We start from the raw sequence: 21969 nt of genomic DNA on the forward strand, positions 1-21969 counted from the left end.
TGAATGACCATAGGCATTCCTCACTTAGAACAACAAATATTGGTTTGTCTTTGCTGCGAAGATGCGCTCATAGTCTCACTGCTTTCTAATAATGCTATGTGATCTAGGCTCGAATGATTATTTGCAATTTGCGGTTAACAAACATCCACAGACCACCGGAGGTGTTTCTCAAATATTATGAGGCAAGAAGAGAGAGGTTCCTGTGAAAATTTTTAATTGAGGATGTAGTTATTCTGCCCGAAAAGGCATGCTGGAAAGTGCACACGCAGGCATTTGTAACCTGAGTGTGGTACAGAGGGGGACCATCTGAAGACTCGCAGGCCCTTTGATGTCTTCTGAATACGGGCATAATGCATGTGTAATTAATAAGCCATTTGCATATGATGAACTAGGGCACTTAGTCAATGTTCTCGGGATACAAATACCTGAGGAAAACAATAACAACGGAGAACATTAAAAAAGGGAGTCTACGCAAAAAAAGACAAATCTATGGCCCGCTTCGGATTAGAAATACATTAGCAGCTAATTATGTCCTAATTGCCAATATTTTAGCAGGTGTTTGTACTTAACCAATGGTAATGCCCTCCTGGAACGAGCTCATCAGGGTTATTCTCAGGTGAATCTCTATAGTCCTGGGTGTTTATAATGGGATAGGATAGACTTATGGTCAAAATATATGGATGATAATTAGCCTACTATAAATAACAATAATAACAATAACAATAACAAAAAATATAATACAATTTTTTACCAATAATAACACCAATAATTCAGTGTCATCAATAACAGAACAGTGACAGACCTGACAGTGACAGTGATCTGATAACAGTATCAGCTGTTATCAGTGCTGACAGATCGGTGCTGCTTTACCAAAAACAAGCATTCTGTTAAGATTCTCACAGTTCAAAGGAGGAGAATTAATTTTTTTTTGGCCAAATATTTTTTAAAGCAATCGAAGTCTCTGGGAGGTGGAATTCTCTTACCTAATCAAACAGCAAATGTAACCCAGACCCTGATTAAATATTGAGCTTAGGAGTTTAGGATATCTTTTTTCATTGGCCTGCTGGCATTTGGCAGCAAGGGAGCATCAAACTCCCATAAGTCCCTGGAGTTGGCCCTCTCTAGAAAAGCGCTGAGCAAGCAGAACGCACTGTAGACATTTCATGGAGTGAAAGAAAATGTACCACAAGCATACATCATTAGAGAGTTCTCTTCACTTCTTACATTTCACTGATGAGGTCCACTATAAGGGGAAAGTTAACTTGGCTCTTCCTTCTTGAATCACAGAATCACAGGATGATGGTTTATAGTGTTGTAGGATGTAGCTCTAGTAATAGGACAGAATTAGGTTTTGGTGTATTGTTGTATTTATATGGTATTTTTGTGGTACAGGACCCCCACTGTATGTCATTGGTTCAGCTTGTTTTCATGAAAATGTAGATTTGCACAAGGTCTTCAGAGAGTGGTAATTCAACATATCCTTGTGTGTTATTGAAACTACCCCAAACAATCACACAGGTCCTTTGATATTTGCCTCTTAGTTCCATGAGTCTGAAATACCATTTTCCCAGTTCCCAACTCGATCCCCAGTGTTACATCAAATATCTGTTCAACTTTTTCCTCCATCTTTTTTCGCTCTACTCCCCACACTTACCATTGTATTGTTCGACCTTGAATGAGATGCTGTCAGGCGCTTTTTAGAACATAAGCGTTGCAGTTTCCCATAATCCTCTGGGAGTGTTGAGGTGAGAGCTGTGGCCCAGTAGCACTCTGAGTGGCTGGCAGCGGATCAAAAGCAAACGAGGTTCCTGAGCTCATTCCAATTATAACAGCACACACTATCAACTACAAATACAAACAGCACGTAAGTGATAGCGCTGGTGGCCTGGAGGACTGCTGCCAGAGAGCAGGCAGCATGCTAATCAGGATACCTCTTGCCATGGGCTATTTAGGGAATAGCCTCTCATCCCACCAATTCCCCATGCCTTAGCCAGGGAAAAGAAAGAGAAAAAGGGGAGTGAATTCCCCAAGTGCACAATCCAAGGACAAAATATTAGAAAATGGATCTTTATCTTTGCTCTTGGCCAATATCCATATTAATTACAAAAAAACCACAATGCATATGTACTGAATAAAATATAAAGAAATTTGTCAAACATGTAAAGCTACAACTGTGTGGCCTCCTTCTGTAATTGCCTGTTCTCCTGTTGTTAATTTGATGACTGAATAAAAGTGAAATGTTATAGAAAAGGAACACATGATGCTCCTCATAAAGGATACAACCCACTTCCTGGTCTGTGCAATTTCACAAAAGCTTTTGTTACCTTCTCCAAGTTGGCAACACAGACTCTACCCTATGGTTTAACCTCTGCAAAAACGTGATGTGGAAAAACAAGATCCTCAGTCATTTGCACATCACTTCACACTGTTTATTGCAATTAGTCTGATTATTCATAACAACATCTTCCAAAGCATCCCATTGTAGTCGGCCAATCCAGAAAAGTGATTTATATCCAGTCGACTGTCATGGGGGAAGGCAGGGAGGTGTGTGGAGCGGTTCTTTGGTAACGCGCACGCTCCCCCACTCGCACGGACAACCCCTCAGAGCTTGGCAACTCTCCAGAGCCACGCAGGGGCGGCGGAGTACAGCGGGAGCCTGAGTGAGAAGCACACATTGTGCACCGCGGGACCCCACCAGCCCCGGCCCGAAGGCACAACTCTCAAGGACATGGAGAACTGGGGCAGAGAACTTCCAAGCTTCCCACTGTTAGGGCAGGCTGAGCGAAAGAGGGAAAGTTTCCAAACTGTCTCTGTCTGTCTAAATGTGGCTGGTGAAACGCGTTGTTAAGAGAGATACATGGATTCTCCTGACCAATAAACATTGCTCATGCTAATGTTGCCTGAACATGGTAGGCCTCTGCCCTCAGGAATCCAATAAGTGTGTGAATTTGATTGTGGTCTAGATTTACTATGCTTGTGAAGTAGAACTGGAAAATTCACACTTAAATCATATTTTGTGCAAAAAGGAAAAGTGAAAATGTATATTTTTGAGTGAGAGTCAGAGGGTTACAGTCACAATTATAGATGTAATACAAATAGGTTACAGTCAGGGATAGGGTTAGAATAAAAACATAAGGGTTGGAATAGGGTATTTAGTCCATGGAAGATCCTTACTAATAATGTGTTTGTGCACGTAGATGCACATAACTGTGTTTGTATTTCTGTCTCTGTCTCTGTGTATCCAGAGTCTGATCTCCTGGTGAAACATAATTACTGATTTCTATGATAACACGCTCACCCCAGCAAGTGATACACTTTGGATCAATGGCTCATATAGCCTCATGGTGTCCATGGAGGGGTATGCAATTCTAGTTTTTGCAGACAAATAAAAATGTAATCTGAAAATGGAAATTGCAGCTTACCGTTGTACTAAATCCAACTATTGCATTATCTAAAATTTCCAATGAGATGATAAATCAGTGAATACATATTTGTTTGCAGTGTGCTGTAGAGAGTGAATCTGCATAAAAATCTACATAAAAATCAAAAAGTTGGATTCTTCTTCTAGACATTTCTAGAGCCATGGGAAATATGACAGAAAAATGAAGTATGTTGCGGTTTGTGTGATGAAATTGCCCAAAAGAGGCTCTTTTCCACAGAAGTCTGTGATACTGCAGGGACAAGCTATGGAGGCAGCAGCATTCTCCCTCATTGTCCTTCCAGTCAGGAGCTCAGCTTTACTGTGGGTCAGCCCCCTCTCTCCCTACATCAGGGGGAAGGAACCACACTGATCTGAGATGGAGTACCCCCAACCATACCTTACCACATCGACCCGTGCCACCATCCTGGGCCTCTAATGGAAGTCCTGGGCGTCCAGACGCCTCCCCCGCTCTGACAGGGGCGTCAAGTAGGGCTCTACTCATCATCGGAAGCAGCAGGCCCTGCGGCCCCCCTCCTCTCTCCCAGGGACTGGCTTTTTGGGAACATTGCAGGCAGATGTGTCCAGATGAGCACGTTCTAATTTGTGGGCCCAGGTTAATGCTCGGCCAGAGGCCCCGGAGGATCAATAGCTTTATTTCCCTAAAACGCCAGCGTGGTGAGAACCAGCTTACGGGGTGCTTTTAATACCGCCACTGTTCCAGTGACGACTGGGCTGTATTGATTGTGCCCATGTGGAACTACGTGCGCCTTCTGGGGAAGGATCTATTTGTGTCACCCTGGGCTGGGATGGGGGCTCCACTGGAGGAGTAGAGAGCCCAGCCAATGGAGGATGCCAAAAACATCAAAACAGCCATGTTTACAGATTACCCAAAGGGAAAGCAAATTACAGCAATTATGCAGGCTGTGGGAATACTGATATCAGCGTACCTGCTATTTCACCCAGAGACTACTTTTATGAGGCTAGAACACATACAAAACAGCACACTCAATTTGATTTGATGGCTAAACCCTCAACAAACGATGGGATTAAACAAAGCACTGCGCATCAGATGCATGCAAAACAATGTCTTTCTAGGGGATCACCCTGTTTGTCAGGTCCAAAAAATCTTTTCAATTGTTTTGAAACTAGATACAATAACTTACATGAATGTGTGTGTGGCAAGTATGTTTTTGGCAGGAATAATGATGAACATATAGTAATGTATGTTGTCTCTACCATAGGTTTTTCTTTTTTTTTTTTTTTTCAAACAATGGCAATTAATCATTCTTTGTAAACACTGCAAATTGCTTTACAGAAAACTAATTTACCCTTGCAGCATTTATCTCATATATCAGCGCAGAGACAACGCAGAGAGAAGTCTTATCCAAATCACGGTCCTTTGTTTGCAGCCGTTGTGACATATTCATGACTGAGGCCATAATAGTCAGATTCCTGTTATATCCCCCAGGGAGAGCAGAGAGAATGGTGTCACATCCAATTACTGCTGCACACTGTAGAGGTAAATCAAAACTCATGCCATGAACTCTGGAATCTAAGGTGCACACACACACACACACACACACACAAACATAAACATGGCATGAGCAAGGCGAGATTGTTCAGAAGACAGCAGTCATATCAGCATTGATAGAATATTGGAAAACACATTCTCCTGGTTACTTGCAGGTCATGTATGGATTACACAGGGAAATAGGATTTGCTGGAGGCTATTGGCTGCAGTCTCCTCAAAACATAAATTGACATACACAAGATCTAGGAGTAAGTGCGGCAGACAGTGCTTCTCCACGAATTTTACAATTATGGATTTGTTTGCAGGCATGCAGAAATTGAAATTGCAGATGAGGAAGACGATATCCTCCTGGCTGGAGGAAGAATAATCAGGTCACGAAGTTCACCCATACCTTCTCCTCTGCACCGACAAGATGCTTCTTTTTCTGCGGAGTGAAATGAATGCCTTTGTCTTTTCCTCCACAGTAGTCTTTGGGAGGCCTGGTGGTTTGGTGGTTGGAGGGTATCTCAGCAGAGCATAGCCCCGTTTCACCCTGGAGCGGTGCAAAGCTCCTGCCCAATAAAACAGGCTGCATCCCCAGGGCCCCTCCCTCAAGCCTCCAGTCAGCGCTTGTTTTTGCACCATTTATTTAGTGTGACACATCTCCAATTAAACTGTGGAGGCTGCTGCATTCCCCCCATAACTACCTCTTATACCTCCCCATAGACTTTCTGTCACACTGAGAGTGTGTGTATGAGAGAGTGAAAGAGAGAGAGTTGGTGGGAGAGAGAGAGAGAGAGAGCGAGAGAGAGAGAGAGAGAGAGAGAGAGAGAGAGAGAGAGAGATCACATCTTGCCTGCCAGCTATGATCACAATGTCATTTTCCCCTCAGTGGTTAGAACCCTCCTCTGAAAGGTGCACTGAATTATAATTATCAAAATATTGAACAAGATAATCATCCTCTGAAATGATACTGTCACCTTACTGTTTGCCTTACCATCATAGCACACACTGCATGGAGCAATGCCGTCTCCCATCATCTTTCTTGATAATTCATTAATTAAGAACTGCAGAGTCAATGTATGTTAATAGGCTACAAATCAACTTTTTTTTTTTCTATCACAAATGTTTTAACTATGCACTCTATGTGGAATATTGAGTTACTAATCAGTACTACCACACAAATATTCACATTCAGTGTCAGAATTCCATCACTAGTCTGTTTTAATCTACTTTCTGCATATGTGCCCATCAATTTAAATTCATGAGTGTTTAAAAGAGATCTTTCAGGAGAGGTAGAGTCTCCTTGCCACCCCTTCATCCCCCCCAACGGCCCCAGACACAGTCACAGGAGGAGTGACTTTGTCCGACCCCAATACCGTCTGCGAGAGCGCAGCTGAGGGCAGCAGCTGCCAGGGAGGACTGGTGGGGGAGCGCCCAAAACGCCAGCTCTGCCAAGCGGAGGGGCCGGGGGGAGCCCCAGTGGCAGCTGGGAAGGGTGGGGCGGCCAGCTGTGGAGCAGCATGATGGTGGGGTGACTGGGAGATGCCACTAAACCTGAGCAGGGAAACGTACATGCACACACGCACAAAATAAGCACGTGCAAATATTATACACGGCCGCCCTCGCAAAGTCTAAAGATCCACACTTCTTCTCCTGACTTCCCTTACAGAGAAATCAAGCGCCGCATCTTTAGCACCCACGCACATTCACACACACACAAGCGCACGCACTCATCATCGGCACCAAGGCAACCCAAGCAGTGGCCCTCTAACACCATCACCGCTCTCCCATCACGTGCTCCGGCCACACATCTGGTGTACCATCTGTATCGCTCCCCCCAATGTGACAGGTAGTCCCTCTCCCTCTCTGGAGGGAGCAGAGGGGGAGAGAGGGACACGGAAGGTAATTTTGGGTGTAAATGTGCTCTGGACCTCTCTGGATGCATCTGGACAGAGCAGACATGCTGCTGAGTGGGGTAGGGTCATTATCAGTTGGAAACTGACTACCAGATAGAAGATGAAGACAAACAATTATATCATACTGTCAGATTGTGACAGCACCGATAGTGCACATATTGTTTATTTTGATAGTCTAAAGGGTGAACGATTTTGCACGGTTGGTTTATTAGCGGAATCTCACAAAAAGGTCAAATACTACAAATAAAACAAGTCAAAGTATATTAAAGATTCTTCCAATTTATTATAATGTACAGTTATACAATGCAATGACACAATTGTGACCACCATTTTGATGGGGTGCAGAATGAAAAATATTAAAACAGCCGTATAAACAATATCAGAGGACAGTGTCAATTCCTCTTCTCTATGCCATTGTACATATGGGATCAATAAAGTATGCACCATAAAACAGATATCAAGCCAGTGATATAAACCGCACAACCAGTCTTTACTGTGAAATTAAGGAATCCATTTCAGAACATTATTTTCACATCTTATGTTACATATTTGATAGTAACAATCTGTTTATTATTCACACACACGACACTATTTGAATGACATCAACTTAGAAGTTTATTCAAGGGAAGTAGGTATTCCAGCATTATCAAGACTAACAAAACAAAGTATTTGTCAGAAATATTTACTATATTAAGTTTGATCTTTCCCATTCACCAGTTTGCAGTCAATGGACAAGATTTCCTCAATCCCAGGTTGAGGTGCAGATATTAAAAAAAAAAGAGGCTCTGGAGAGTTTAAGCTTAGCCTTAAAATTTGGAGTGGTGTCTGCTACGTATCACCTCTTTGGGCACATTTGTCCAATAAAAGCCAATGAAAAGAAGAAATTTCTACTCATGATCAAGACATTTACAGAATTTTTCCATGATTTTCCATTTACTTTTTAGCACAGCTCAACACAGAATACAGCATTGGTTACATGCTCTTATTTGTTCAACATGATTTTTACAACATTTTCCAGAACAAATGATCCAATTCCAGGTATGCTGTTTATATTTGTCCTTTAGGGATTTTCTGTGCATCTCAATTAGTTTAAATTTTTACTCAAAGCAGTCATACGGTGCACAAGTCACTGAAGTAGCAGATCCAATAGAACAGTTATACAATTTAACAAAGGAACAAACAAAAAAGGGGATCAAAAAAAATTGTGCTGGATGGGATCATCATAGGAGATCGTTACAAAAAAAAAATACATTGACACATACACTTCAGGAAATAAACAACACAGCATTTAGTACTAGTTTCCAAAGTCTTATACAAAGTTAGCTCCATCTAAAAAGCATAAAATACATTTTTACATCATCACATACTTTGACCGTCATGACATGTACCATGGCCTAGCAGGAAGTTTGTCTGGTGCAATATCTCATCTCTAAGCCTCCACACATTTCCCTACTGCTGGCATTATTGCTTCTTATGGACAGGGAGCTGAAGGACAGAGAAACAATGCACCATACTAGATTGAAATTCTGTACATTTAAGTCATCTGTGATATCCAAAATTTTGTTTGCCCCTTTCACAATCTGCAATGCTAAAGGATAAGGCAGCTCCGTTTTTTTTTTTTTAAGGCATTGCTGCTTTGAGACATACTGGACCAGAGGGTGAGTCATGGAATTTGACATTATCGAGTCAATGTTCACAATGAAAAGAATACAATTTACAGGTAAGGACAAGAGCCCAAAGAGAGGGGAAACAGGGGAAATGTGTCTTGTGTTTTTGAGTGCGTTTGTGTACGTGTCTGAGAGAGTGTCTCAGTGAGCTGCAGCCATCATTTAAGTCTACTTAGCAGTTGACCAGAGGTCAAAGCTCAGACAGAGGTCAGAGCAGGGCTGTGTGGGTTGCTGTGACCATCTCTCATTGCTGGTAATTTCCATACTGGCCCTGTAGAGAGAAGTGTGATGGACTTGTCTTATTGACCTTTCATCTCAACAAACACACACTGGCAGAGTAAAAGCTTATATTCACAAATCTTAACAGGATGCAAACAAGCACATCTGTGGTTTCAACCATATCATACTGCAAACCATGATTTACGACTTGGCTGCATTTGCTGAATTTGACCAGCAGGTGGCAGCATGGCCTCACAACTTGTGAGTTCAGAAATGTAACTTGACACCTCAGGTTTCTGCAGCAGCATGGCTGATTGTATTCCTTATTGACTAGTAGATAACAGGTTCAAGTGGGCTAAATTCAGTGTAAGAACAGTAATAGTCAATGCATTTCTAAACAGGGGTCGAAGTATGCGTTTGGTATTGCTGGAAAAGAAATTGGAAGTAAATTTGGTAACTTGTATTTGAAACAAATTATCATTTTAACAGTTTGCTATAAACAATACTTTGATTTCATACATATGAATGTTATGTAAAGCATATTGGCGTACTCAGAAACCAGTATTGTTGATAACTGCATGGGACACACAACCAAAGGATGTGAGCTTTTTGCTGTTTCATTCAAGACTATGCATGCTGTGTTTTTGGACCTCATGACTTACAATTCGACCCCTGGTTACAAAAAAAAAAAGAAAAAAGAGAAAGATGGAAAAAAGATCAAGACATAAAAGAGACAGAGGAAGAAACATAACAAATGCAAATAAAGGCTAGGTGGTCAAACGTCTAGATTGGACGTTGAGGTCTTCACAGCAACCATTACCTTTGCTTCTTACAGAGCTAGTCAGGGGTTCAAATCCCTGGGTCTTTATTTCCTCATGTGTCCCTGAATATTCAAAGATAAAGATATCAAAGTGTAGCTGTGGCCCCCACATAAGACCACAGGAAATACAGGGCAACATGTAGATCTCCCTTTGAACACTAGGGCAGTCTGCATCAAGTTTAAGGAGAGAATCTGCTTAAGCCCTCATATTTCACTGGACTGGCATGCCATATTAGCCAGGACATCACTAATGTCCTCCCACGATATCTAACTCAAAACTGGAGTTAACATGTGAAAGACTACAGCTGAGTTAAACATATTAAACTGCTTTGGGAAGTACAAACCCCCCAACACGATGACAGCATGCACAAGATATCCCCTTCCACATCTACCTTGTAACTTTGCTGACATTGTCTGAATTGTCTCTGGCCTCATTGAGAACTACACAAATCTACGACTAAGTCTGGCAATAAACACAAAAAGGGACACACTAAGACCCACGTATGGACAAGTTTTGACCGTCTAGTGCTGTAGACATACTCACCTGGTCATAGCCATAAGGGCGCTGCTGCTGGCCTTGTGGGGGTCCAGGCTGAGGGGGGCGATAGGCCCCGTACTGCTGTCCCTGCCCCTGAGGATAGTTGGGATACTGTCCTGGGGCACTTTGGGTGGGGCCTAAGACAAAGATGGAGATCTCAGTTTAAAATTGTTGATGCTTGGCAGGCCTGAGGGAACCTCAACCCATCTGAAAATGCGGTAGAGCACAGCCAACACAAATTCTAGATTCAGCTGCTTCTCACCTATCCTCATCATCAGCATGTTCCGTCTCCGATAGCATACACCACAACAAAATTTCACTCATTAACCATTTCCATTCTCCTACTTGTTACCCTGACAGCTCTAGGGAATCACTGTCAGTTTACTATCACTAATGGGCTGCAATAAAAAAGCTGATGCATGACAGAGAGAGGATGGTGGATAAGTCAGGCTCAGACCCATTTGTTTAGGCTGGCTCCACACCGCCCGGCTCAGTAATGAATGAGAATGAGTGAGTCAGGCTGGAGCCGGGGCGGTGTTTCCCTAATGCAAGGAGACATCAAGGAGATTCTGTTGGTCTTCATTAGAGGAGCAGGCCTCATTAAAAATCACTTCATCAGCCCCCATATACTGTAGCCATGCAGGCGCTCTGAAGGGCCGAGCAAAGCCTGACTGGGGCTGAAGTCAAATGAGGCCCACGCAGCATCGTTAGGCGCTCGTAATGCCTGACGCTGGTGAGCATAACCTTGTGGGGGCCTGCGAGAGAAAGCGTGTGTGTGTGCCAGATGGATCCCACCTCACAGCCTCTGCTTCTCCGATAGCTCATTACTAACATGAGATACAGGCCTCTGGCTCAGAGAGAGAGAGGGTGAGGGATGGAAAGTTACAGGGGAAGATGGCATGAGGAAGAAAAAGAGCAAAGAGTTGCAGGAGCTTCCATACTTGTACACATGGCCCAGGGTCTATACCCATCAGCCAAAGCTCCTCTCCCACTCTCTGAGACCGGGGATGTCATATCAAACAGGTACTGAAACACCAGGAGGGATGCTAATGCGGTGCCAGCCACCACTACTGATTAATTTTCTATCTCTTCCACCAAGCTCCAATCCCCCAACCATTCATTAAGGTGGTCCTTTCATTCCTTGCTCTTGATGGTGTCTTGACATCCATTTGGCACAGTTACATTTCCAAGGGGCAGTAACCACTAACTCACAGTGGAGGAATTATTATTCAACAGTTTAAGGCAGCCAAAGAGAGCAGATAGTGCCTCCTACAGGACAAATATAGTCGAGAGAAAGGAGCTCACCATAAGCCTGCTGCTGTGGTGGGTAGCCCTGCTGACCTGGGTACTGCTGCTGAGGAGGGTAGCCCTGCTGCTGGGGAGGGCCTTGCTGGTATGCCTCCTGCTGTTGGCCATACTGGGCATTACCTTCAGGGGGCGACAGCAGGCACTGTGAGCAGCATGTTGACAACCACAGTACAATAGCAAAAGCAAACAGGCAGACATTTAACAACGACTCTTTAAAAACCGTGTTATTATTTGAGACAATTCATTTTCCCCTGTTTGTTGGATGGCTCCTGGGTTTAGCTCTTAAATATTTCAAAATCACACTTACAAGACAAGAGCTGACGTAGAATCATTATGAAAAACTGGAAGCAAAACAGGGTATTAGCTTGAGGAACCTTGGATGCACCTGTTGTTATTGCAACACAACCTTACCTGGCATCTACAGCTGTGAAAAATAAATAGAATAGCATTATGTAATAAAATATTAATAAAAAATAAGATAGAAACACAGCAGTGAAGAAAATAAAGGCAAAAGAAGGGAAGGGAGTCTTGACTAGCACAACTCAGCAAGCTTTGACCTTTACCTCCTAGTCAGTGTCCAGCAACATCTGAATGAAAGTATAATTAGAGTATAAAGTAAAGCCTAAATTAATTAAAATCTGCTTGAGCGTTTAGCCTAGTTTTTCAGATACTACGCTGCTCTTTTGGAACACAAATGAAAGCCAAAATAATGCATCGGAAAAAGAAATAAAAATTCCATGTCAACATTGTCACAAGGTGCACATTTACGGGAAGGTATGAGATACCTTCATGGTAGTAATGTTGTGAGGAATCCTCATAAGGCCTACCAATGCCTTGATCAGGATGCGGTGGCTGCAAACTGTAATCACTATGACCTACATCAACTCAACACGGAGACAGGAAGATAAGTTAATGCCCTCAGTTTATACAGGTAATACCCGGCATTTAAAAAATCTAAGTGGGAAAAGATGAGATTTAAAAGTCGATCGATATTATTATTGATGAGTTGAAAGACACAGTATTCTTGGTGGCAGCAGTTTTTGAGACAATAATGTTTTACATTTCCATGTATATTGTTGTTTTATTTTAGACCAACAAGCGCTGTCTTGGAAGAAATTAGTATTTGAAAGGTAAAAGGAAGATAGTGTAGTCAGCAGACAAAAAAACAACAAAAGAGAAGTAAATGTTAATTGGACAAAGACAGACGGAGGGAGTTGTTTATTATGAATCAATGTGGCCATTATTGTGATATTAAGACCTGAAATTCCCACTAAAGTTCAGCTAATCTAATCTAAATAAAGTGTCTTTGTCGCACTGTTAAATTACAAGTGAAGTGTACTGCTGGCTTCGACTACGACATTTGCTCCTTTTACTAAAGATGATCAAATCTGATCCAAGTACTGTACCTGGATTCCTTGTTAGACAGGTATTAAACAAAGGCACCAAGATGAAATTTGCAACTTTGTAACGCTTCACCTTAATAACATCATTAATGGCTTCATCGTCTGCTAATACGAGACTCTGTCCCCAAGCTCTCTCACTCCAAACGGGTGGAGTACCTTGCACGACTTGGGGGTGGGGGTGGGGGTGGGGGGGGGGATGGAATCGCAAGATTTAATTCCAGTGTGAATGCCGACCTAGCCATGGACCGCAGCTTTCCTCTTGAAGTACTACACTGCCGTTAGGTGGTTATGTAGAGACCTTTCCTTTCCTTGATTAGAGCCAAAAGTAACTCAAATTCCCCACAAAATAATACATAAACTGAATAATGTTTGTGGTTTTGTCTCAGTCTCCTTTCATCCTCCATGTTTCAACACAACTCCTCTGAGTGAATGTTTTTTTTTTTTTTGATCGTTTTATTTTCTAGGAGTGGTTGGAGGGTTCTCCTACCTTCTGAGGCTCCCTGTCCTGCGTGACTGTACTGGTCCCCATAGTAGTCTTCCTGCCCTGGGTACTGCTGAGGGGGTCCTACATACACATACACACAGCACACAACATACACACAGGTAGATTCAAGGTGTTGTTGGGAGGATTGGTTCTGTGTGAGGGGAAGGGGAGTGAGGATGGATTCCCTGCCTCTAGTTCTCGTTAGAAAGCTTCCTTGTGGTCTCCCGACTAGTTTTTAGTTGTCTGAGGCTTCAAATTACATCTCGATGCACCAAGGTGTCTGTGAGCAGCAACAGTGAAGATGGTTAAAATTTTGAGGAGCGAGAAAGTAAGAAATGCAGAAGGTTTGGGTTAAGGAGAAGAAAGGCTGCAGCGCTCCGTTTTAGACAGCTTGCCCACTCCGCTCAGAGTGGCATACCTTGCTGTGGGGGTCTGTAGGGTGGCATTGGCCTCTGCCCCATGACGTGGTTCCCCTGGTTGACCTGGCCCATCATTCCCATGGGGTTCTGTTGCCCTTGGTAGTGCTGCCCGCCGCCACCAGGAGGCATGTTATACTGCTGGGAGGGAGGCTGCTGGTGCATCATGGGGCCTGAGGTGGACCAACAGATAGTTCACTTTCATCGAAACAGGACCAAATATAAAACCTAAATTCCAAATATGGTTTCTCAAATTCAAGCGAATGGTATATAGCAAGAACCAGTAACACAGGTGATGGGGAGGGTGGCAATCACTCAAAACCTACAAAACCTACAAAAGGGTTGTTTTACCTTGGTTGGGCTGCATGTTCATGTTTGGCCGAGGGCCATAGTTTCCCATGGGCTGGCCCTGGGTCATGTTCATTTGGCTCTGAGCTGGGATGCCCTGGGAGGAAGGGACCGTGTGATTGTAGCCACCCATGGAGCCGTGGCTGCTGGGGGGCATATTCATGGAGCCACTGGGCATGTTTGGGGGCTGGTTGGGGCCTGGGCCGGGACCTTGCATGGGCATGTGATTCGGTCCTGGAAAACAACAGCAGAGATGATTCATCCCTTTGAACCCACTTAACTATTCAGTACACATTCGATACTTAAAAATACAGTGGCAATATTTTCTATTTTATGATATAGTGCACTAGACTTTCACTCTTTAAGAATTCATTTACAATCATTGTGTGGTGCAGCAATTAGAATCATTTGCTTTTATTACTCAAAGCCATCTCAATGTTTTAACAAAACATAGTGAAACATGTAAATTTGCAAACATAAAAACAAACAAAAGCACAAAATAAAACAGCCCGAGACACAAAAAGAGAAAATAAACACAATCACAGGGAAGAGAAGTCCAAGACCACCAGAGCTGGCAAACGGGTGACATCATCCTTCAGCAGAGCGACCTCCCTCGCAGTTCTGTGGTGTTGCTAGGCAACCCAAGTGAGACAGGGACCAAGGGAGAAGAAGGGAAGAGGGAAAAAAAGAGAGAAAGATGAGGAGGGGGTGGTAGAGGGGGGGGGGGTCACTTACCAGGCATCTGTCCATTCATCTGGTTCTGCATGTGTGGGGCTGGGGGGCCACCGCTGACCATACCCTCAGAGGGCATGTTGTGACCGTGAGGAGGCTGAGGGGGGGCTCCGCTTTGGTTCATCCCACCAGGACCCATAGGCATGTTCTGAGTGGGCGGCTGCAGGCACACAACACAAACACAGCAACGCACATCAGCTGTACTAGAAACACATCTGAGCCATGCGAGTGGGAAACTCATGGGGAGGGGGACATCAGATAAAAGCTGGAATCACTTGACAAAATAATAAAATCAAGTGTAGGTGTGCTGTACCTCACTTAATCAAGGACAGTTAAAAGGTTTTGATGCAATATAAATTCACACTGTCACAGAATAAATGGTCCTGCATAATGGCCCGGTCCTCATCAAGGGCAAGAAATGGTTTAAAAGAGAGTATGACTGCAGTGAGAGACAGTAGAGACATAACAAAAGAAACAAAATACCATCATTGATGCATTAATATGTACCCCACTCTGTGGACTACCTGAGGTTACTTGCAGCTTTGCTTAGGGTTGGGGAGTCACACTTCTAAAAAGAAGGTGAACCTAAATATATCCCTTTTACAAATTATGGGGGCACAGAACAAGCTCTGGTGGTGCTTCCATCAGGAACATCCAAATAACATTTATCCTCAATGCAATAGTGCATTTGACTTACACTGAATTTGATATACAGACAATAGTCAACTGAGGGTATCATTTCAAACTGTATATTTACAAAATTTGGTGTAAATATTTGGTATTGATTTAGTGTTGAAATGAGAGTTTCTTAACTGCTATATTAACTTCAGCATCCTTAAATTCCTGGGTTGCTTACTATTTAAGAGTGTTTGTTTAAGTCATTATTTACTACACATGCCAAGTGTTGGCCTTCATCCAAGGAAAATTTAATTCAACACTGGCAGGTGAGCAACAACTTATAAGGTAAAGCTTGGCACAAAGTTACATACACAACAGCTGGAACCAATACTCACAGCAGGGAGGAGAGACTGCATGTTCTGATTGGAGTCTGCTATCGTGGCCAGGTACACTAAATTTCTGTGCAGCATCTGTTGATACCTGTACAAGGTGGAAGGTCATCAACAAAAGCTTTGGATAAATCTGAATTTTAACAAGGGTATCCCATGTAAGAACACAGTGATTCTACTGTAGTGTCTACAATGTCAGTAGACTAAGCAATGACCAGACATGAGAAATAGGCTGAAGCCAGGACATAGTACAGAATTGATAGGTTCATCATTACAGTCAGGTCCAGTCAGAAAAGAGATTTTAAAGACTTACTGTGAACACTCTGCTGTTTTGCCTTTGCTTTGGAAGTCCATTATACACTGGATCAGCTGGTTGTTCTCGTCAAGTAACTGAAACAGAGTAGCAAATATATACGCACAGTGTTTTAAAACTTGGTTTATATTATCATTGATAGGTTAAAATTGAAAATTTGTCCCATGCAGTAACGTTAGTGTGGTTTGTTCTAGCATACTGATGGTCATCCCGCCCTGATTTGAGAATAATACGGGGGGTGGTGGGGGGGGGGGGGGGGCGTTTTTGTGAAGTGTGAGTGTGCGTGTCAAGCTAACAAAAGACGCGTCTTGCTAGCCGTCCTTAGCTAACAAAACCACAGGCCTTCATTCATTTGGGAAATAATTCCACGTTAGTGCGTAAGATCGACTTCACCTCCTTCGTTTCCTCGTGCCGTGCTTACCCCGGCGAGGTTCATATTCACCGCGCTTTGACCCTGCAACATTGTTCCCAAGCTATTCACAGTTGGGCTTGGATGGGCAATGCTACATTTGTTAGCTAAACGGCTAGTAGCGCTTGATGCCATAGCCTCCATTCTGTAATGCGCAAAAAAAGATGAATTACCTTTTGTATTCCAGCGGGTGTTATATCACCCTTCCCACGCTGCCTGTGAGGTACAAACGCCACCGACATGGTGATAACCTATGAAACCAGTGAACTAAAGCATAAAAGTAGTAGCTAACACACTTCGCAAATCGGTAGAACTCAGATAGGACAGCTTAGAATAGGATGCTATTTTGTGATGCAATGATCCACTGGGGGGGTGCAACACAGTTGAAAATATAGACAGTGTTTATTGTTTTGTGTGTGTGTGTGTGTGTAAGCAGAGACATAGTTTTGACATTTCTTAAACATAAAGAATAACATTTTCACATGATTATTTATATTGATAGAAAAACAAACATTTTGCCTTCACGGAATTACTCTCTCACCTTTTTTCATATAATGGAACAGTCTAAACTCAGTCCAAAAGGCCACGGGAAATGGACTGCTCCACAAAAAGGGGGCAACATAGTCATAGCTTTAATATACTGATGTCAAATATTGACAGTATGACAGGCATTACCAGGCAATCTGATAAGGGTACACTATATTAACACTCGTATATGTATTTTGTAATTGATCATCTACAGCACTTGGCCAAGAGTAAAAAGTAACCGCATCCTGGTTACAGGAAACATAATATGCATTGAGTCAGTTTTACTGTAAATATACCTTTCATGTTCAAACGATTTGATACACAGATTATTTTCACAAATAGAATTAAGGGCTTATATTTCTATTATAGCTTCTGTTCTTCTGATGGACCCTAGTTTTGGTATTGCCCTAGTTCAGAGTTCACTGCGCAGGCGCTCGTCTGAACACACGGTAGCATCACTGAGCTGAGCGTCTTGCTAACTAGCTGAATCATCTGGTTGTTTTTTCCATTTTCTTGTGAGTGTTAGCGTCTTGCAGCATAATGGCGGCAAGATATGACAGAGCAATTACTGTCTTTTCTCCTGATGGTCATCTTTTCCAGGTAGAATACGCTCAAGAAGCTGTAAAGAAAGGTTCCACTGCGGTAAGTCCTAAAATGAAACTAATGCTAAAGCTAAACTAGCTAACGTTAGCAAATGGTAGTTAGCGAACTAGCAGGTAGCAAGCGTTTTGTCGCTGTGTCACTCTCACAACAGTTTCAGTTTCATTGTGCCAGTAATAGGAAATATGTTTTAAGCTAACCAACGTTAAGTTTATATCGTTAATTTGCTTAATTTATGTGTACTGATGAGTAGAAATGTAAGACTTATGGAAGAATAAGAGAGATCCTAAAAGAAATCCTAATAAAATCCAAACCGGTAGTGATGATACTTGCTATGTCTCAACTTTTGCGATATGTCCCTGATTAACGCTACATTAGGTAAGCATCACAGGTGGTGTACAAAACGCAACGTTAGGTTACTTAGCTAAACTAAGGCAACGATAATGTGGTTTTTTCCCTTAATGCAGCTAACGTTAGCTCCTGTGCTGCAGCAGCAAGTGTTAGCAATGCTAATTTGCTAGCTTGCATGGAAAGTTGAGGATTCTTGAAGGCCAATTGTTAAATCCTATGCAAGTTCTTCATAACTTCTGTACGATATTGTTACCACTCAGCAAGTCAAACTTATGTAACGGCTTGCTGCATATGATTTTGAGAGTAATCGGTTCATACTGCTTTGACTTCAATTAACAACACTAGCAAATCCTGACAGGAGTGTGGTGTCAAGTTCTCAAGATATAAACTCAATGAAAATATTTTGAATACGCTTCAATGTGCAATTGGTTGGTCATCTAAACATCTTGGCTTAAACCTCCTTCCTGAACCTTAGCGACGGTTTTTCACTCCACATTTTTACATACTCACTAATTAGTTTTTGAAAATAAGGTTAATGTAAACTAAACATGTCTTGAAAACAAGACCTGAGACAGTGGATAGTCTGGCTTAGTGCCCACATTGTCAAGCCAATTGGAAGTTTTATGCATGATAGATTACCAGTTTCCATCCAGTATAGTTGAATAGTATTCATAAAGGAATGTCTGTCTAGGATGTCTAGTGGTTTTGGAATTGAATGTTATTTCTCCGTTGCCAGTTCTGCCCACTCATCCATAGGCAAATGCATTTGTCCTCTCTGAATTTCCAACCTTCCTATTGTTGATGTTCATAGAAATTGATGTAGGCTCTCTCTTTTGTCCAGGTGGGAATCAGAGGTAAAGACATTGTTGTCCTTGGTGTTGAGAAGAAATCTGTAGCGAAGTTGCAGGAGGAAAGGACTGTCCGCAAGATATGTGCCCTTGACGAGCATGTCTGCATGGCATTTGCAGGTAACACAAACAATAAAATTGACATCAATCAGTGAATAATACATATGTTATATATCATTGTGTTGCAGACTACGCATGGTATCATGTCGTCTAAGCTCACTGTGTTGTGATAATGCACCCTAAGATGTCTCTTCTCACAAGAAATGCCATATACCACAACAGATATTTATACCTGGTTTTAGAATTTGTAGCTCATGTTGCGTTCTATAACCATCTAACCAATTTTGATCTTTGTCAGGCCTGACGGCAGATGCCCGTATTGTGATCAACAGAGCTCGGGTTGAATGCCAGAGCCACAGGCTAACTGTTGAGGACCCGGTCACGGTGGAATACATAACGCGCTACATCGCTACACTGAAACAGGTACTTACTCAAACAGGCATCTGTAAGATTTCATGTCCAGTAGGCAAGAACATTGGTTTCAGGTTTTGTGCTATTCCCGGCTGCCGGTTTGCTTCGTTTTTGTTTAAAAGCCTGCTTCATAGGAATGACCAGTCATATCTGTCTTTTATATTTGTAGCGCTACACTCAGAGCAATGGACGCAGGCCGTTTGGCATCTCTGCTTTAATTGTTGGCTTTGACTACGACGGGACCCCCAGGCTGTACCAGACAGACCCCTCAGGAACCTACCATGCCTGGAAGGTCAGTCAGTTTTTTCACTGTACATCTACTTTACCTCAGGTCTTTTTGTTGTAATTTTCAGTACAACAAAGAGAGTTAATATTTCATGGGTTGTTCTTATCAAAACTTTGTTTCAGGCAAATGCGATTGGCCGGAGTGCAAAGACAGTGAGGGAGTTCCTGGAGAAGAACTACACAGACGAAGCCATCGCTGGTGACAACGAGGCAATCAAGCTGGCCATCAAAGCTTTGCTTGAGGTGAGGCCAAAATCAGTCTTTGCACAGAGAACGTTTTTGTACATAGGATGAGATGCTTCTTCCTTTTTTTCCCCCCTTTAAGCACTTAGCGATAGACTTCTACAGAGCACACTGCTGCAGCATTAAACTACACTGTGCCAAATATAATCTAATTAAACAATTACAAATCTATTGTGTAATACTATCATGTTCTGTAGCTTCTGTGATGCTACATTAGCATAATTTAGTGCATTTAAGTTATTTGTTATTATTTAAGACAACCGTAGGCTTAGCTTTACATGTTTAATATAAGAAAGTGTTAAATAGATTCTTAGAACTTGTAAAATTGTTAATCAGAGAATCTCAAGCTTCAAGTACAAGCCATAACCCCACTGCCATACAAATTGGCACACATACAAATACACCCATTTTCTTTTTTCTTCTTCTTAATATGTTATTGCCAAATTATTATAATTATTATTGCCCTAAGTAACTGCAGGAGAGTGTGACTATCAATGTTTTTTCTGCTGTATTTAAATGCATAAAACATTGTCTCATAGCCTGGCAACATGGACCTGAGAAGACTTTAGGAGTAGGAAGCTACGGCTGATTGTGAAGTGCTGATTTGCTGTGCTTTGTCACATACAGTATTTCTGTTTTTTTTTCACAGGTGGTCCAGTCAGGAGGGAAAAACATTGAACTTGCTGTTATCAGACGAAATCAGCCACTGAAGGTAATCTTACCCCAGATTTTATTTGGCTGTTTTTTCCATCTGTTAATGGCTGAGTTGTCAACTGTAACCAGTATGTGATGCCTTAGCTGCTGTGGCAAATCAGTAGTGGTGACAGTAGTGACTAAAGTCAGTTGGTCACTACTGCCACTACTAGACAATTATTGCCATGCAAATATTTTTGTGTAGACTAATAATTGCTTTTCTTGTCTGTTTGCAGATATTGGAGTCTAAAGAAATTGAGACCCTGGTGGCTGAGATTGAGAAGGAGAAGGAAGAAGAGGCAGAGAAGAAGAAGCAGAAAAAATCCACTTAAAGCAGTTAATCAGAACAGTTTTTCTTTATTGCACTTGGAGGAACACAGCAAATATTAGTACGTTTTAGAGGGTTTACAGTTCTAATGACAGCTTTTATTTTAGTGTGAAGAGCTGAATCATAACTTCAGATTTATTTTTGTTGCTCGTAATGTTGCACACATTTCTGAGTGATATCGGTAGCAAAGAATAGGCATTCAAGTTCTATTATTTCCAGTTGATGGGTTATTGACCAATGTGTACATTGAGTAAGGCAGATAGATCTCAAGTTTTGGTTCAGCACTCAAAACATACTTGGTTACCGGATGTTTTCGTATCTCCTTCACCAAACTGCTTCAGTGGTGATCAATTAGAAACACTGAAATACACCAGTTGCAACATTTTGAATTGTAATGGATCAAAATACTCAATAAAAGTTGACATGTTTGTAACATGTTTTTATGTTATTTACAAAACTACATTTTAAACAGCTGTTCCATTTTTGTTAAGCCAGATGATACACTACCAGTCAAATGTTTGGACACCACAGTTTTCTTTATTTTTACTGTTTTCCAAATCTGTGTGGGAAATAGTTTAACAAATCCAAACTATCTTATATTTTAGATTCTTTAAAGTAGCCGCCCTTTGCCTTGATGGAAAAGCAAAGGCTTTGGAAAGAAATTCATACATAAGCATCAACTTCACTATTTATATTTGTCTAAGAAACAAATTTCAAGCATTTAAGCAGAAGCCTTTAGATCAAAATGGCTTTAAGAGAATGAAAAACACAGTACATTCAATCAGGTGTGTCCAGAATTTTGACTGGTAGTGTATACTTGGGATATCAAATGGCTTTGATGTGATAGTTTCTACCAATAGCACCATAAATAATAATGAGTAATTTGTAGTAATGCACTGACCAATTTCTTCAAGATGACAATGGGGGACTGTTAAAACAGCAGAAGTGCAGGTTCCTTCCTTTTGTTTCTTCCTCTATTGATTATCTTACTGCAATACTGAGTACAGCGATATAAAGATAACTACAGTTTAAAACTCCACCAGAGGCAGTATAGTGAGCGTCCATAAAGTGCAATGTTTTCATTTATCAGCACTCTGTGGCACAGACC

General features: G+C 42.0%; 2 protein-coding genes across 6 annotated transcripts; one reads left to right on the forward strand and one right to left on the reverse strand.

Moving 5' to 3' along the window:
* Positions 1 to 7124: 7124 nt before the first annotated feature.
* On the reverse strand, positions 7125 to 16833 carry ss18 (SS18 subunit of BAF chromatin remodeling complex). Of its 5 annotated transcripts, XM_071917018.2 has the most exons (12): positions 16688 to 16833; positions 16106 to 16182; positions 15799 to 15883; positions 14789 to 14945; positions 14057 to 14287; positions 13708 to 13878; positions 13287 to 13370; positions 12420 to 12431; positions 12188 to 12286; positions 11400 to 11522; positions 10101 to 10231; positions 7125 to 8788 (listed from the first exon to the last, which is right to left on the reverse strand). In XM_071917018.2, exons 1-12 carry the CDS (start codon positions 16754 to 16756, stop codon positions 8762 to 8764), a joined length of 1266 nt encoding a protein of 421 aa, XP_071773119.1. In that variant the 5' UTR covers positions 16757 to 16833; the 3' UTR covers positions 7125 to 8761. The 5 variants fall into 5 exon arrangements, with proteins under 5 accessions (XP_071773119.1, XP_078143815.1, XP_078143814.1 ...); XM_078287689.1 differs by lacking the exons at positions 12188 to 12286; positions 12420 to 12431 and adding an exon at positions 10890 to 10939 and having other exon boundaries at positions 13293 to 13370; XM_078287688.1 differs by lacking the exons at positions 12188 to 12286; positions 12420 to 12431; positions 13287 to 13370 and adding an exon at positions 9557 to 9619.
* Positions 16834 to 17480: 647 nt separating this feature from the next.
* On the forward strand, positions 17481 to 21294 carry psma8 (proteasome 20S subunit alpha 8). The gene is made up of 7 exons (XM_071917011.2): positions 17481 to 17684; positions 18835 to 18961; positions 19200 to 19324; positions 19482 to 19604; positions 19721 to 19840; positions 20490 to 20552; positions 20770 to 21294. Exons 1-7 carry the CDS (start codon positions 17583 to 17585, stop codon positions 20863 to 20865), a joined length of 756 nt encoding a protein of 251 aa, XP_071773112.1. The 5' UTR covers positions 17481 to 17582; the 3' UTR covers positions 20866 to 21294.
* The last annotated feature ends 675 nt before the right edge of the window (positions 21295 to 21969 follow it).

The sequence above is a fragment of the Centroberyx gerrardi genome, chromosome 13 (assembly GCF_048128805.1).
Source record: "Centroberyx gerrardi isolate f3 chromosome 13, fCenGer3.hap1.cur.20231027, whole genome shotgun sequence".
NCBI lineage: Eukaryota > Metazoa > Chordata > Actinopteri > Beryciformes > Berycidae > Centroberyx > Centroberyx gerrardi.